The sequence below is a fragment of the Bombus terrestris genome, chromosome 12 (genome assembly GCF_910591885.1).
Source record: "Bombus terrestris chromosome 12, iyBomTerr1.2, whole genome shotgun sequence".
Lineage (NCBI taxonomy): Eukaryota > Metazoa > Arthropoda > Insecta > Hymenoptera > Apidae > Bombus > Bombus terrestris.
Genome location: NC_063280.1, coordinates 3,579,454 through 3,597,529, shown reverse-complemented (window position 1 = coordinate 3,597,529; position 18,076 = coordinate 3,579,454). Strand labels below are relative to the sequence as shown.

General features: G+C 38.9%; 1 protein-coding gene and 1 long non-coding RNA gene across 13 annotated transcripts in view; one reads left to right on the top strand and one right to left on the bottom strand.

Annotated features, from left to right (window-relative positions):
* The window catches only part of LOC100650779 (LIM domain transcription factor LMO4.1), a 477,355-nt gene extending 472,272 nt beyond the window's left edge, over positions 1-5,083 (top strand). For all 12 annotated transcript variants that reach the window (XM_048411143.1, XM_012314594.3, XM_048411142.1 and 9 more), the window contains one exon: positions 442-5,083. In XM_048411143.1, the coding sequence (XP_048267100.1) occupies positions 442-601 (160 nt within the window). In that variant the 3' untranslated portion in view covers positions 602-5,083. The remainder of the gene's footprint in view (positions 1-441) is intronic.
* A 2,275-nt stretch (positions 5,084-7,358) lies between these two features.
* The window catches only part of LOC110119775, a 241,088-nt gene continuing 230,370 nt past the window's right edge, over positions 7,359-18,076 (bottom strand). The window contains exon 8 of the long non-coding RNA XR_007226018.1: positions 7,359-12,326. This is a non-coding gene — a long non-coding RNA (uncharacterized LOC110119775). The remainder of the gene's footprint in view (positions 12,327-18,076) is intronic.

Here is an 18,076-nt window from a genome sequence, read left to right as displayed (position 1 = left end):
CCCCGCTATTTATCAATTTCTTATCATATCTTATCATATAAGTACACGATTAATATTCAGTACTCAAAAACAAATTACTTCCATGAGTACAAGAAGATGACATAAATAATACTAAATTTAAAAATTAATTAAAAAGATAACGTTTTATTCTGTTTTCCCATACATTCAGTACTTTACAAGAATTATTGATAATTACATTATGTATGATCTTTAAGATGCAGAATTTATGGTACCATATTTACCAACAGGCCCATCTTTAAATATACCTCATGCCACATTGTGAGAGGTTCAGTTACATCATCAATTACAATATCATTTATATTCGCTTTAACATGTTACAGGTCATACTTAGATAGTTGTAATGTTAAGATTAAATCTAAGGACCTACATAAATAATACGAATAACGGCAAAGATTAATAAGAATCGTTTTTCTTACACAGGTACTACCTGTTGTCCGGGTCACCGGTATGTGAAACGGACTGGCATAAAATCGTGAAATCGTCGAGCGTCGCGGCCGCCGCCGCTGCAGCGGCGGCCGGGAACGGCGGCGCACCGGTAAGAAAAGGTAAGGTTGGTCGGCCTCGAAGAAGCCGCGAATGAGGTGGCAACCCGGTCGGTCGCCCGAAGAAGGTACAAGCCTCTCCGCAGCCGACGCCCGTCGTCGTACCATCGCAGGTCGATGTCGTGGACGTCGCTGTCGGAGGGGATCCCTATTCGCCGCCTCCGCCGGGTCATCAGCAGTACCACCATCATCACCACCACCATCACCATCATCATCAGATGGCACTCGTACATCCTGGACTGGCGGTACAGCAAACACACCTGCAGGCGTCCACCTATCAGGACTGGTCTCCGTGGGCACAGGACACCTGTGATTGAACAACTACCCTCGTTGATTAATTTTATCGAGGTGTCAGGCCCGTTTCCTGGCTGAACGAATCCTCGCCCTGGTTTCGAACGCCGCCGCTTGTCTTCTTCCTCTCTCAGTTCCATCATCGTCGTCGATTCGAAGATGGAAGAAAGGAAGAATGGAGTACTACATAGAGTTCTTACGATCTGTCATCTGAAAGAAAAGTTGTAGCGACGTTCGAATCGTGAACTCCTCGTAGCTTTGATTAGCCGATTCGCGAGCTGTCTCCTCCCGCGGAGATAGAGGAAACAAGTGATAGACTGTATCTTGTCCTGTGGATGACGCGAGTTCTGTGTACGAGTGCAAGAGGAAACGAAGGATTATCCTGGTGGACAAGGAACCTGCCCGCAATACGAGGTTCTCGTTCTGCTTGTGACCGAACTATATCGTCGCTAGCAAGTACTCCATAAAGAATGGAGAGAACAATGTTTCTTTTTCGTCTTTCGACGTGCTCCGACCGATCGAACGTATCTTCGATTCGGTCTTTCGTCACGTGATAATTGTTTGTGCGTCAACGATCCTCTCGATCGCCGCTTTGAGGGCGATTCAGACGAACTTCGAGCAATAGCGTGCACATGTCTCGTTGGATTGCTCGGTAAATTGCGCGTACGGCCACGTGCGAGAACGCTGAACGCATCCTCTCAACTGGTCTCCCCCCTTTAATCGATAATCTTTGCTCAATCACGGAGAATCGAGAATAATCGAAGCGTCCCGCAGTGCACGGACGTGTGTATCGTCGCCGACAGCAGTGTAACGCAAGTTCTCTTCGGCTCCAGTCGATTCTTTGGTACTCGTCACTGTTTAATCGAATCGGTAATCCTGTTAATCTCACGTCAGCCAATCGACAATCACTTTCGCGCTTGTGTTTCACTGCGTTTCCTCTGTAACGTGTTTGCATCCACGCTTGGTGCTCCCTTCTCTCTTTTACGGTTGTTTATTCGCGATATTTTGTAATCGATTTCGTTTGGTTAGCCTTTGTAAACATTATACGTCTCGTGATTGCTGTAAATCACCCCTTCCACCGTTTTAGTTCCAAGATAATATTATTTTAATCTTCGGCAAGTTGTTCGTTTTATTAACGTTGCTGCGATTATTAATCTATGGCCTATTGGCTTTGCTTTAATCTCGAGGGAAAAATATTAATAACAGTTAACAGTAAAGAACAGTTTCTCCGTTCGCAAAGGTTCAACCGATCGAAGCTTTCAAACACGTGGCTTTACGTATTCTTCTCTTCGAATAGAATTTCTAAAGCAGTCAGGACCTGAGGCGGGTACCTCGAGATCTAAAATCGCGTATGTCGGAAGATCTCATCGATCTAGATAATTCGACGATTGAAATTGTCAGGTTCCGGACCTTACGAAATTATTTTTCTTTCAATGTCGCCCCCATCTCCGTCCTTGAAGCGTGGCCTCTCCCTGTAATCTCATTAAGCGTTCCTTGTTCTCGCGTTAATCGAGTCTCTCCCACGGTGAAATAAAAGGCCACATCGAGGTGAAACTGTCGAATGAGCGAAATTATTATTCGAATTTTCCTTGCCAATGCCCTCGTGGTTGGATTGATTCTTTTCCTTTTGCGAAATGTAGTCTGCATGTGCACGATTCATGAGACGTAACGCAATTTTCATCGAACAAAAAATTGTATTTATCAAACATCGCATTCGCAGTTTGTTATTAGCGTCATTTGGTACTGTAATATTCTACCCACGAAGATGAAGAATTTTTTCATTTAATATTCTCCAATAACGATTGGGAATACAATTATATTCAATTTAAAAAATTCCAAAACGTCGATAGGATCTACGAAACTTTTCGTTCAGCATCAAAGCAATGTGATCGATATATTTTGTTTATTAAAAAAATTGATACGTAGGATGCACGATAAAGAAAATTTCTGCAGAGAGAAACTCATCGTCCTGAATCAAAGCAAAGTGTTTTGTCGATATTTTCTGTTTATTAAAAAGTTGATGCGCAAGCTGCACAATAAAGAAAATTCTTGTAGACAAGAAAATAGAGTTGATACACTGTCGGATGACGAGAGCGCGAGCACCGCTGCCCAAGGATGCTCATGGCGAAGGATTGAAGCGTGTAACAATACTTTTTCTAAGTGGCAGGGTTTCGACATCCGTAATAAACATTTACGTAAATGTATAATCGTGAACACGTTACGATATATCTACTATCGCCCGAGTTTGTCGTCGGTTTCCGTGTCGAAGTCCCCTGTTACAAGTTGTACAAATTGTTTCCTTTATCCATCAAGACACGCTGTTCCGTTCGAAGTCGACGAACCGGCAGGGAAACCGGAAACGACACAGGTTCGGGCACGTTCGAAGCTCAATGCGAAACTAAAGACACATGTTTTGGGTGTAAATCACGCGGAAACGGCTGGCTCAGTTCGCTTTATGGCGGTCTACATTTTCTTGTCGATTTCTCGAGATATGTACTGTAGAATTCTTCGTTTGACGAACGATCGTCGAGATCATTACAAAAATATATCGAACGAATTCTAACGAACATTGTGAAAAAATTCGTACATTGTATAGACCTAAATAGCATACTAGCTAATAGAAAAAGAAAAATCGTTGACAAATGATCAGTGATTCTCTAATTATGATATACGACTTCCTCTTCGAGGTTCATTCAAAGTAATAAGCTTTGTTTGTAATAAATAGAAAATATCCTTTCCCCTGTTTTTTTCCCGACGTTTTTCATATACAATGACTCGCATTAGTATTCGGATATTTCGTAAAATTTGAGAATTGTTTACCTTAGCATTTCTTATTTAGGAAAGCTATGTACATTAGGTAAAATGTTTCTATCAACTACAATATTTCACTATTCAACTACAGGTATTTATTCTAATATATTAAAAACAAGTCAACTAGTTAATTACAAACAATAATGTTTCGCGTACCACGTGTTCGAATATCAATGCGAGTCACTGTATGTTTTCCGCGTTATTTTACAATCGATCGACAAGTGCCATGTCCGAAATTTCTATAAAGCGACCGAACGACCGCCTCCGTGCCGTGCAACTGATCGTTACTCGTTTACCCGTCTCGTTCTTAGCGAAACTTTCGTCTCTCAGAACGCCGCCTCGCGCTTACGAGGATTTGAGACGAGAATGATAGAGTTAAAGAGTTAACGGAATGAAAAAAAAAGTAAAAGGAGAGAACGAAAAAGAAAAAGCGGATGACGATGTTTTCAACGCTCGATCGCCGCAATGGTGCTCGACGAAAGGGATCCAAGGGAGAGCGCGTTCGTTCCCTTGCTGATTTCGCGTCGATTTCTCTTCGAATATAGCGCGCGTATTCTCCGATTCTTTCGACCCACGACGCGATCGTGCGAGAAAACGAAAACTTCATGCTCTCGAATGGAAGAAGCTCGATCGGAGGAAGGAGTTGTTTGCTGACGGATCGTGTAATTTAATCTTGTACATAGGGTACATTTTGTATATTGTTAAAAGTTTGTGTGATATAAATGGTTATGTATTTACTATTAAATGCGGCGACGGGGCACCGCGCGTCCTATGATGGACGATCGCGGGTACGATGCTTCGACGGCCATCACTAGTGGATGCACGATTTTGATCATCCGCTACATTGTACGATCGAACGTTTGACTCGCTTGATGGTTGTGTTCGAGCGAGGTGATCATTTTCGCCGGTCTTATTCTAACATGAAACTGATTATTTTCTTTTATTTCCTTTGTATCGTTAATGAAGATTTCGGACAATTTTTCTTTTTATCCATCTTCGTTTAAAGCGACGTGAAATTACGATTCCTCATACTTGGTTCGAAATCTTAATTTCAAAATCTTAATTTCTATCCGCTCGTCTCGACTCGGACCACAAGATGATGGTTTCCAATATTGCGAAATGGTCGAAGAAAACTGGAAAGATTGTATGCGTAGATCGCATCCATTGGTGGTGGTACGTCGAAGAACATTGTCCTCGGTTGAGCGTACACGCGGTTGGATCAGATCACGATCTTTTCGCGTTTAGTTAATTTTGTTATTTGATTTATCTCGATCTTCTTATTCGGGACCCGACGACATCTCTGAATGATTTCTCGCGTCCTCTTGTAAAATACAAAAAAAAAAGAAAAAAATACACACGACACACAGACACATACAAAACACGTTTATTAATTAAATAAAAATCACAAGTTTTTAGAACGTCGTTCGTTCATGTGAGTCACATATATATGCTTGGTCATACGTTCGATTCTTGATGTGTGTATATACGAGAAATATCACATCCGTCCCAGTTCTTCCGCAGTATACTTACACGATCATTTCCTTGGCAGTCTACCGCGAACAGACGCAGACGAGGAAGCCCAAAACGACCTCGAGGTAAGCGAACGTTACTGTCCAATTTAAGAAATTGAATCTCACGAGATATCGTACCCAGCGTGGCGAGATTAATGAGCGAGCTTTCCAAACTTTTCATGCCTCCACCTTCGGAAACTTATTGGCCGCGTTTTCGGGAGACGGGGAAAAAGTTTCTCTTTCCCTGTGGCGGAAGTTGTTTTGCCATTGAGGAAAGGACGCGATGGCAATTTCTTTTATTTCTTGGGAGAGAAAGGATCAAGGACGTTTCAAGGTCGAGCGAAAAGTGCCAGTGGAATATCTATCAAAATCATTGGAATTTTTATTAATTTATTAACCGAGTCGTTGTTAACCAGGAACTTTATAAAAGACAGATCAACTTCAGTTAAGTCGGTTTTAGTTCTTGGAAACATAAATATAAAATAATTCGTTTTTAACAGCGATTACGTAAACAAGTAGCGGATTTTTAATTGAAGATATTATCGTAACTGAGAAAGTTGCAGTTTGAGTGATAAGTTGGCTCGTCTCCTCTGGTTAATAGATTAATTTGCTCTAACAATATTTTAAATATTCATCAGTTATTTTAGAATCTATAGATTTTATTTCTTTCATGCTTCCGTAATTCTATAACTTACTTTGAAATATTCGTCTACGATGTAGTTGCCACAGTCATCGAGTAAATGATCGAATTGTTCGATAATCAATTATTATTATTCGTCTACGCGTTATCTACTCATCTACTCATCCATCAACGATATTTTCAAAAAGGACATGAATAGATGTAATAAACGTTTATGAATAGCAATTCTGCTGAAAGTTGGCTGTCGAATACCGAACTTCAGAACGGTAATGCTACGCAATTGAGCGCAGGTATTTTGATAAAAAAGAAAAACCTATACAGGTGTCTTTGTCCCTGTACTAAGCCTTATAGGTTTGCGTAAAATTTTATTAATTGATTTTCCGATAATTGGCAAGTTTGCAAGTATGTGATTAATTGCTGAATAAATGGCGAAATAATGTAGACAGGAATTAATTCGTTGAAAGATCTAGAAGCAATCGATTTAAGGAAACTACTAGTGCGACATCTGTGGCAGACTTTAACATTACGCGGCACAGTTGCAGGTTTCTGTAAAAAACGAAACGTAGTTTTGTTGCGAGATCTTGCTACAAATCTTTTATAGTTGATTTTCATTTCACTATGGCGAGGTATAAGTACAGGTGAGTTTCATTATTAGAGATTATTAAGAAAGTATACGAAGGTTATAATATTAGCAATTTCCAACTTTACCGACTGAGATATCATCAGTGAATAACGTCTCTTAATATTTCTCAGTTACTTCGTGTTTTATGGAGGTTCAGTAAAAGAATTGCGGCGATCGATGAATAAAAAAAGAAATACTTAAATCGCATATGTATTTTCTAAGGCATTTTATAATCAACATTATGGAATATTACAAAAAATAACAAGTTTCAACAGAGATTACGATAGTATAAAAATTTAACGACGTATATTTCCCTCTTCCTCCTGTATTTTATTTGTAAATACATCATCATATGTGTATATATAAAATGTACATACATTACGCTGCACATTAAATCAAGACAACATTTAATAACAATAACTTGAAAAAAATAAAGCATTGCAGAAATTTATTTGACAACCCGGTGTACTTTCTTAAGTTTCTACTATAAATATGTTCATCGAATCGGAAAGATTATCTGTGAAACAATTAAGAATCCGAATATCGGACATTTCTGACAGAGAAATCTCATATCAAAGTTTCATAGCTTTGGATGTCTAATTTTTTGGAAAATTCAACGCGGCACACGGTTGCAAACGTAGAATCGGTAAACGCACAAGCGCGTGCTCGCGCGCACGCAATCAATTTTTCATGTAATCAGATTTTATTGGAACGGCTTTAATAAAATACAATGGAATTGAACATAGTTCGAACTACGGTGCACCGCGCTGTATCGTTTTCCTGGGCGTACGATAAACGAAACTATTGTACGGCAATAACACAATTTAAATACAAGCGGCGCATAAGCACCGGGGCCAGCTCCACTCGATCGAATTATTATACACACAGGCTGCAGTAATTGGCAGCCATTGGTGCCAGCAAATTCAATTTAACCCCTGTGAATTGACTTCGAAGAAACAAATCAATTCCATCTTTGTACATAGGGAAACAAAGAAGAAAGAGAACAACGCAACGTATAGGGTAAAGTAGAGTTATTCGAGTCAATTAAGCTACAACATTTTCGATATTCGATCTCGAACTTGGCACAAAATAAGCAGATTATGAGACGTTATTAGTTTTATAATATGATAATGAAAAAATGAAAAATATCGTGTACTGTAGGTGGAGCAAGGGAAAATATCAAAAACGAGAAAATAATTCGGATAATCCTTTAATAGGATTATCTAAAATAGAAGGAGGTATTTATTATACAGGAAGTAATAAAATAAACAACCAAATAACTTTCAGAAATAAAGTAGCATGCGCACGCTACTGAATTATCATAATTACAACCGAGAATATTAATATTATTTGTAAAAATTAGTTGAAGCAGTAAAATTAGTTGAACAAACTTTCCTTTCGATGAGTGGAAGTTATATTCTTATAGAAAATTATGACCGTCAAACTGTCAATAATATTTTCTCATATCACTAGCAACGAGTCAAGGAATCTACTTTCATAGACCAATCGTTGGAAAGAGTTATTGGTAATCGAATTTGATATATCGCCAAATGAATCGCGTAACTTGATTCAAGTATTCCACTAATTCGACTAACTCTTTCTTTCCCTACGCATTTCCTTGCACAAAAAGGAGAAAATAGGCTGACAGTTGGCCGAATAAAAAGGGAAACGGAAGAATTTATTTAATTAAGGAATCGTTAATAACCCCACCGGCGCAGGGTGCATGAATCACTCGGTGGACAAGCACGCGGTGGACAAGATGGAGGATCGCAAGTATGTAAAAGAAGAACAATGCATGTGATCCTGCGGGGGAACCGATGGGCCGAAATAAAACTTTAATAATAGCGTAAAAAGCGCACGGTTTAATGGCCGAGCAGACGGCCGTAATACATTATTTTCGAGCCGACACTCTTCTTGCGACGGAATCCCTTTGAGGACGCGCAACTGCTCCAGCTATCTGCGCTTTGTTCCAAGAGGAGATCGTAAAAAGAGCAACCACAAGGGCTGGGACGGGGTGGTTGCAATGGGTGACGGTTGAGGTAGGAGGGACAGGGGTTGGAGAAGGAGGAGGCAGCAGGGCAGGGAGAAGAAACGAAAACAATCGATACTGTCGGAACAGGAAAGCAAGGCCAATCGGCCCATGCTCTATTCGCGGAGTGGCCAATCAAAATGCCTACTACGTCGCCGGCAGGCCCGCTAATTAGACGCCACGTAAATCAGTCCTGAAACTCAACGTTAATTAACACGGGTTTCCGTTGGAGTTGCTTACCTACCTATTTATCGAACGACACAAATGCAATATGGTCGAACACGTGCACGTCTGTTAAATGCCTCCTCCTCGGGACGGAGAATGCCAGATTCTGCCTCACTCTGTCGGTCTCAGTGTACGAGGACCCTGCGACCTCCGACGTGCACCTATTATATCCGTAAGTTTATGCTACTTTAAATAAAAGTGGTCGTATAAATAGGCGTGTGTTCGCGAGGTGTAACCCTCGCAAAAAGCGTCGAGACACCACGACGTGTTTCGCTCGTTAGAAACGTCACCCACCCCATCTGACCGACCAACGGATCCGCTTTGTCTCATTCCCCTTAATGACCGCGGATTTCTAATAATACACTGTCGGAATTTTTCTTAATTGACTGTCGCTAACTCGTTACCGAACCGTCTTTAATTACGACGAATGTTTGGCGGACGCCCCGGATGCCTCTAAATATAATCCCAGGCCAAAAACCGCGGTCCTGGCTCGTTTGCCCTGTGTCGATCAAGAAGCCGTTATTTCTTCCGATGTATCTCGGACGCGTGTTTCAATTTAGAAATTCCGACGGTGGACAGCCGTCCTGAATTGGATGGTTAACATGTAAATTTCTCTTTTTTCGTATCGAATGATTCGAGAGAGATGGCTGATTGTAGTTGATCATCTAGAGATCAAACTGGAGAACACCCAGCTTGAACGATGAAGATCCTGGAACTTATCGCTGGTGAAGTAACTTACTTACCTAGAGAGCTACGGTTTTCTTGGAATATTAAATTCGAATAATTACCTTAAAATGGACTTTTCTTATTAATAACTCATCTTTGGTAAATTTTCGCAAAATTAAAATAAAGACTGGTTTTACAAAAAATAAATGTATCGTTGGGTTAACCCCTTAACCTACAACTACAGGCATAGCCCGTAGTGCAATGATCGGGTCAGACGTAAATATTACGGGCATAGCCCGTAGTACGTACTACACAATGGCGTAGTGCGAATGGCCCGAAGGCTGCGCGAGCTTGTTTACGTTTTCGGCCCAAAATTCTCGAACGTAAATCGTAGGTTAAGGGGTTAATAATTTTTTAACATATAACATCGCATACCAAACGCGAGAAGGTTGACAAGAAAAGAAACAGAAATGACGATCATTGATAGGAAGAAATAAAAAACGACAAAAAAAGATAAAGTTTACTAACTTGAAGGCAGGAGAAAACATGGGAAAATAAAGATAGGGCCGAGCAAAGAGAGAAATCCCATAACATTATTGGTTCTTATTAAAATGCAAAGTGCGTCTGATTGCAGACGGATGCAGAATTGCCAGGACGGGCACTCGGCCCTGTCAGTAACAGGCCGATGAGGAACCAGAAACCATCAATAACCAGCGGAACCGGTGCTCGCTTAACTCTAACGAAGGACGATTTCTAACGATCCCCCGGCTACGTCCAACTTCTGGACGTAATTAATTCCCCGGCTAACCCGGAATGCTATAATTAATTGCCGGTGGCTGATGAGGGGTAGAAGGGTGGCTGCAACAATATGTACCCGGTTCGATTAGAAGCACGGACCTCCGTGCAGTTATGCAATTAATTAAATTCAGTTTGTTATGCGCGACCGATTGTTAATTACCGCTAAAGTTGTAGAAACCGGGGGCTGCCCCATCGGAATTGGTCCCGTGTACTCTGAAAGACTCTGTCGTTGACTATTCCTCCCATCGAAACAACGATAATTACGCGTCGTCGAACCGATAAACTTTTGCCTTTGTCACGCGAAAAATCAAACTTTCCCCACTCTTTCTCTCTGATATAGGAGAAACAGAGGAACAGCATTATAATTAAGGTAGAAACGAGTTCGCGATCCGTTTAACCCGCTTTTACCTGGCTCGATTGTTTCGAGACAACCGGCTGTTAGTAACAGGTTAATTCGAAGTCGAGCTACGATTCTTTTATTGTGTGCGATGATTTGCGTCTTTTATGAATTAGTGATAAGATCGATAGTTGTCAGATTGATAGTTTTATAAAATCTTGTTTAATTTTGTTATCTGTTCACGAGCATCCGTTGCTCGTTTACGATCATTCTTAATGGTCGAATCATTTAGCTTCAAGTTAATCGCATTTAAATAGCTTCGAATATCTTTTCTGGAACACTTTGTGCAAATCTTATATGAATATTACGTATATTAAAGGAAACATTTTGAACTTTTATTAGGACTGTTAGAAGACTCGATTATCATGATTATATCGATAAAATGTAAAACAAATCTGGAAATCTGATACAAAAACTACAAGATATTTAATATAAGTATGTATATTTCGCAGAATCAAGAATATCTAGAGGCAGTCAATTATTATATTAATGAGACCCTTATTAGATATATACTATATATTATATATCATATTTTACACTATATATATTACACGTCTATTCACACTATATATTAATTTTTTACTAAATATATTTTGGCAACAGACATCTTGCAATTTCTACATATGCCCATTTTCAAATTGGTTTCTTTCCAATATAATTATGATAATCGTGTTTCATTACAACGTTAAAGAAATTTCACAATTTTTCATATAACGCATGACACACTACGAACTATAATAAGCGTCCGAATAACTTTCGCCAATCACTGTACCTCATCTGTCGAGAAGAAGAAAAATTTACCGATCGAAGGTCATACCAGAAATGGAAGGCTAGTTAATCCGTTCGCTAATTAACGATCTATTAAAAGGAGGAGCAAACGAGATTACAAGCGACCGGGCGTTCGATCGTGCGGACGTCTTGGAAGTGGTGTAACCGCACGCTCCGCTTCTTTTTATCCTCCTTCCAACGACACCCGTTTTCCGTTGCGTGCAATCCTGTGAAACGAGGGAGAGCGGAAAAATAAAAGGCATATATTAAGAGTGTCTCCGACGGCGTTCTCTGCCCAGTTCGCCGGCAGTCCGTTCGGTCTAATTTCTAATTATTCCGCCGGAGTGGTTCTAATTAGCGTAGCTACGTAGTTAGCTACGTATAACTGTTTTCCCTGCGTCTAGGGGTGGTGTGCAGGCTAAGTAAATAAGCTCCTCGACTCTCTTTCTTGCTTCAACTAAGTATGTATGTATGTTTCGCATATACATACACAAGTATACATGCGTGAGAAAGGGAGATTGTGTGCATGTTCGTGCGAATGAATATGTGTTGTTCGCCATCTACGGAAAGGATTTTATCGTGTACGCTGCACGCTCGTTGCCTTCGGTACAATAATTATTTCACCTTCGAAACGATATCCGCCTGCAAAGGTTAGCCGATCGAAATGCACGTAAAATATGATGCGTATACACTGGGTTATATCGGTGTGTCTGGGTTAAAGATACTAAGATTTTCTTGCAATTTTGGCCGGTTGGTTTAGTGATCGAAACGCTCCGTGTGTTCTTCAGATTCCTTTTAAGATACGGTGCGCGAGACCTGGCTCCATTTGTGTGTTTCACTTGTAAATATTAAAAATTTGTTGGACTTTTGGTTAGTTGGTTTAGTATTAGTTAGTTGGTTTCCAACTCCTTTCAAAATATGGTGCGTATATGATGAGGCGTGGATCCATCGATGTGTTTAAGTAGAAGATATTAAAAGTTGGCTGTTAGTTTATGAAAAGGTGATCTGAAATGATAAAAAGAAAAAGAAACAAATGAATTACTATGATCTGAGTAGCTTATTTAAAATATTCAGGTAATGTATGTTTGAATTTTAAACTATTATACAATTTTATGTATTATATATTATATATTATTTATATTATATAGAACATTGGAGGTATATTATGTATATATTAAAGAAATCGTCCTTTCTCTATCATAATTTTATATTTGATATTTTTTCATTAAGTACCTCGTCGAAACAAGATGGCAAAAAAGAAAGTGTACCATTGGGGCGAATGAATTAAGCGCTATGCCAAACTCATTTGTTTATCTGATAAACGAATATAATTTCTTCTAATCAATCGAATGAGTCTCTATACTTGAGGATTTTAATAAACGTCGCAGAGGAAAAATCTTGTTAACTTTTGCACCTCTGGCAGAAACGTTCGAATGGAAATCCTCCATTGCTAAAACTTTTACACTCGATATTCGCAGCGTTCCCAGTGTCCGTTCCGGAATCAAGCGACGATACCTGTTGCAATTGCTTTAATAACGCTCGCAGGATCACGGCGTTCGAAATAATTAAAAGTACAATATTGTGTCGCGAAATAGAGAAACAGAGAAAGAGAGAGAGAGAGAGAAGGAAAAAGGAAAAAAATTGAAGCACAGGGAGGAAGGGAACAAGTTTTCTGGTCCAGAGGAATTCACAAAGGAATTTATTTTCACATATTTAATTGAAATGGTTGATGAATACTTTTCGACGCAAAAAAAAAAAAAGAAAAAATACAACGTAGATATTAATTGCTGATGTTATTAAATCGTTCGTTTTATTCGCGTATTAAGCTGAAATTTAATTAATTCTCTAAGCTATGCCATTCGATTGCTGAGGCGAGGATAGCTTTGTTGTTCCTTCTTTTAAGTCACGTTAGTTAAAATAAAGCGTAATTCGTATATCAGTAGTATAAATGAACATAATTTTTAACAGTAACTAAATAAATACAGGAAACAACGTTTATTATACATGTTTAACTGTATATATTTATTATATGTATTTAACTAGAAAAAAATTTTCTACTAACTAAACTAAAAAAAGACTAAATAGGATTTTCGTAGAAATTGTCATACCCTTATGATTATCTATGCTAATGCAACGTTTCAAGATTAAAAACAGAATGATACGTCTCAAGATAACTTTCATAGTGATTGCTGGATCATTACGTATATTTTTTTCATCGCCACTGGAACGATATATTTTACAAAAGTACTGCAATGTGTCTTTTGTAAAGAATAAAAAAATGTTCGTGACATTGAAAACTCGACAAAAATAGCTTCAAAGAAAGAAAATCTTAGAGTCAATGTTATTCATCCTAAATCAACTAATTTTCTATACCGATAGGAGTAACTTCTAAGATGTATACGAATCCAAAATAAAAGAAATGTTTCGTGAAAACCGAAACATTTTCACTTGGTTTCTCCTGGACTGTAGCGATCATATCTTTACATTTTCTCGAAACGTAAACGCAGAAAGGGGAACGAGAAGATGGACAGGAAAGGGACATGGGCCCAGAGACGAGGGTGAAGGGAACGCAAGAGCGAAAGCTGACATCCAGATGACAATTATTATTTCGAGTGGCTGGCGTCGGAACGCTGGTGATATTTTATTTAAGATACAATCGCGTAATAGCTTGGTTCAAGAGGATAGATAACGCGTTGGCAAAGGCGGATGATCACAGGATCGCATGAAAGCCACAAAGGAGAAAGAAAGAAAGGCGAAGGAAAACGAAATTGATGCTTGTGAGAGACATAGTTGGGATGAAACAGGGTAGAATCAAAAGGGAGATAAACGGCGAAGTTTGAGGGGAGAGCGTGAAAACGAATGGCTTTACATTAGTAAATTAGCCGGTACCCACCATTATTGGAAACGACAACCGTTTCTTCAAACGTAACTTTCTACTCGCAATTCGACTGATTTTGTGAATCAGCTGATTTTGTTCGACCTATAAGATATACGATTTTACAGCTCTTCATCATCGAAATAGAACTATGCGCAGAATTGTCACTTTTATAAGTACAGTATGTCATAAACGTACATGCACTGGCTCAAAAAGCTATTCGAATACTTGCAAACGCCTTTTATGAATACGTTATGCGAACATTTTGAAATTTATTAGCACGTTATGAGGTTATTGGTGAAATATACGTATTGAGAAACACACAATTAGTGGTGGCATGGCTTAGATTTCAGTTGCTTGGTGGTAAAATGGTGAAGTACTGAAAATAGGTCCTTCGGTCTTCATTTATTCAAAATGAAATGGTTTGTTTATATTCCAGATACTCATACAATCAGTAGCTTTCAACAATTTTCAAATTTATTTAATCGAAAAAATGTTCTTTGAAAGCTGCTCTATCCGGCAGTCTTTTCTCTCATTCTTTTTCATTCTTTTATTTGTTAATTTCATGTGTCATTTTTATGTTCACGATTGTAGCAATCATACACGCAGCAATATACAGTGGTCAGCTTTAAAACTCGGACAGCCTTTAAAACAGAAACATTTTTCTAAAATTGGATCAAACGATTTGATATTCTTTGGATTAGTTCACTAGGTGCAAATTAGTTTTCTAAGTGCAATTACTCGAAATCAAGAGGAATAAAGCAAAAGATCACTTTCTCCAACTTGTTTACCTAAGTTTGTAATGAAAATGTATACAACACATTTTGTAGAGATTTATGTTGGTTATATGTGTACAGGGCGTACAAAAAGTAAGTGTAAAAAAAGGTGTAAAAAGGGACATCGAGCATGATTTTCAGGGTCAACATTTTTTTATTCCAGTGTATTCTACTCGTCACGAGGAACAAAACTCTCAAAGGGACCACTGGTCGCACGTGACCTCTCTCGGAAGAGATGTTAAAGTTTTAATAATTCCTAAACTGGTTTTATGTACAATGTGTTTACATTCTGCAGACAGATGCAGGGAAAATAGCTCTTACTGTTGCACGTAGATGCCTCAGATTCACCATTATATACCCCATGTCTTATTTCTTTTTTACCTTTTTATCTTTCTCCTTTTCTTCTTCTTTTTTTTTCGTTCCGTCTATTTAAATAGCCCTGAACTCGCATTTCTACATTTCTCCCCAAGATTACGTATTGATTTTGTATGGAAAAATCCACATGCAATCGCATGTAATCTGTTCACTTGAACTACAAATAATTTCTTCTCCCCCCAAAAGGATCCACCACCAACAAATCTCATAAACAAGGAGATTGAATGCGGAAGAAAAGTGGAAGAAGGAATGTGAGCAGCAGGTCCACATGCTACTCACGGTAACCCAAAATTTTCGTTTAAAAATTGGCGAACCAGTTGGCTATGATCAGACGGAGCACCATCGTGTATAAAATAGACGAAGTGACTATCCTGGCGTGATATAATTTCACGTAATTCGCTTAAGAGACGTGAGCATAAAAATCGAATCGCAAATATGTTGCACTTGTTATCGATATAGCCAGAAGGATAGAACCAATAATACGATTTTCCTTGATTATTGTTGCATGTGAATTCCTATAAGCTTAAATCCTGACATTTCGTCGATTGAGGATACTACAACTCGAGAAACTGCTTTCATCCGTAAATAATACAAGCTTAGAAAAGTGAAAAAGTAAAAGAAATTTTATACAGTAGTAAGCATTCTTCACGAATTATTCATCGCACTGTCAACTGATTGATTCTCACTGGGCGAACTGTTTTATGTAAGTCTAATAGTGGATCAGCACGAGCAAAGGTGTTAATCTGTTCTTCTTCACGCCAATTGATACGGACTCGACCTGCATTCAGATGTCGCAATATTAATTCTTGATAGTCAAATTGTTAATACGGCCGTTCGAAAATCGCATTGTCACGGAATGTCCTCTGCAAACAGAGACCTGCCATTATTCCTGTGTTCTCATATATTTCACGAGGCAATTTTTAATATCCTGTTGCATCGTAAAATAGCACGCTACTTTCTCATTAAAGTTGATCATAAATGTAAACACATTGTGAATAAAACCAGTTTAAGAATTATTAAAATTTTAACATTTTTTTCAGGGGGTGGGGCGGAGGCAGGGTATTTGCGATCCATGGATTTTTCGAGACTTTCGTTCTTCCTGATGAATATAATACGTTGCAGTGAAAATCATGCTTGTTGAGGTTTAGAATTACGTTGCGGTGGTTTTCACATTTACTTTCTATGCGTTCCATACATGCTGAAATTTTCCTCGAAATCGATGAACGTTACTATGAACGACAAATGATTAAAAATAGTGAAAATCGCAGTTTCGTGATAGTCGGGCTAACATGTACAGATTCTTACATCTTTCGATGTCTGTCGCTTGTTTCCGTATCAACTGATTTCGATAAAATTTTCAACACATACTTATATAACTGGCACAACTCTAGAAAATGTGTTATTTAAGTTCTCATTACAGGCTCAGGTAAAAAAAATTGTAAAAAGTGACCTTTACTTCCTTGTTCGCGGTCCCGAAAAATTGTAAATTTTAACTTCTAACTTCTCAAAAAAAAGAAAAAAGAATTGTCGTTTGGTCGTACCGAAAAAAAAGATGTTCTGTCGTACAAAGTGTGCGTTCACTTTTGCTTATTACTGTAAATCATGCATACGAACCAAAGTATCGAAAATTATAAAATACGCAAGATAACAGGCGTCTATATTTGGAATAAGTATGAAAAAGAGAAACAAAGATGTAAAGCGGTCTCCAGCTGTTACTTATCGCCTGTTATTGCTACCGGCAGGAAACCAAAAATAGTCAAAGTGTTGAATAGTGACCAGTAACGACAAGCGGGAAGTTAGCCGTTGACAGACTCGCTAGGCACTACGACTAATTGAAAATTGAAAGTACAATCGCGTTATTTGATAAGTGGTCTCTCGCGCAGCTCGACGCGCGGCACAGGCTAAAGAGAGGGCACATCTCGTGTTTTTTTTTTCGTCAGTCACGGAAACTCTATGTCGAAACGGCTAACGAGTTCACACACGATGTGTGTATCGGTGGCAGGCCAACAACGGGCCCGACGTTTTCCTCGGCTTGACAGCGCAGCCAGAGGAATTCGTTCGATTTTCTATGGGGAGGACATAGTTGTTCCATAGGTGGCCGCTGGCGAACCGAGCAAATCGATGAGAAAAAAAGTTAGGATACGCGCGCGAACGCGCCGATATGACGTTATCCAATTAAAAAAGCTGCCTTTGTGTAACTTGATCTGTCGTAGTAGTCAGTAGCAGCAGCTACAGTCTATGCCGTTACTCTTCCAATCTAAACCAACCCCCGTTGCTCCGTGGCAGCGGCCTAAAAGGCTGCATCCAATTAGTACGTATCTTCCACTCTATTGTAGCAAAGCTAACACGTACGACAACGATCATGGCTACGTTCTCGCAATATCTTTGCGAGCGAACGTTCCTTCCACTGAAAAAAAAGAAAGAGAAGATATTTGTTAGAAAAAGAGAGGACTCCATAGCTGGGAATACTCGTTAAAACGAGTGTGGTGGTTCGATCTAATGAATTAATGTTTAGAGTTTATAGAAAATAAGCAGTCATTGTTTGTATTAAGAATATGGTTATAATGGGTATATACAGTGGACAAATGAAATATTTGGGGTTCAAAATAGATGTTTCATAAGAATCTATATACATATAATAAGATACGAGCATATAGCTGAAATAGTTAAGTTTGAATATTTTAAAGTTCAATCTTGAATTTCGTATAGAACAAACAAACTTGTATATT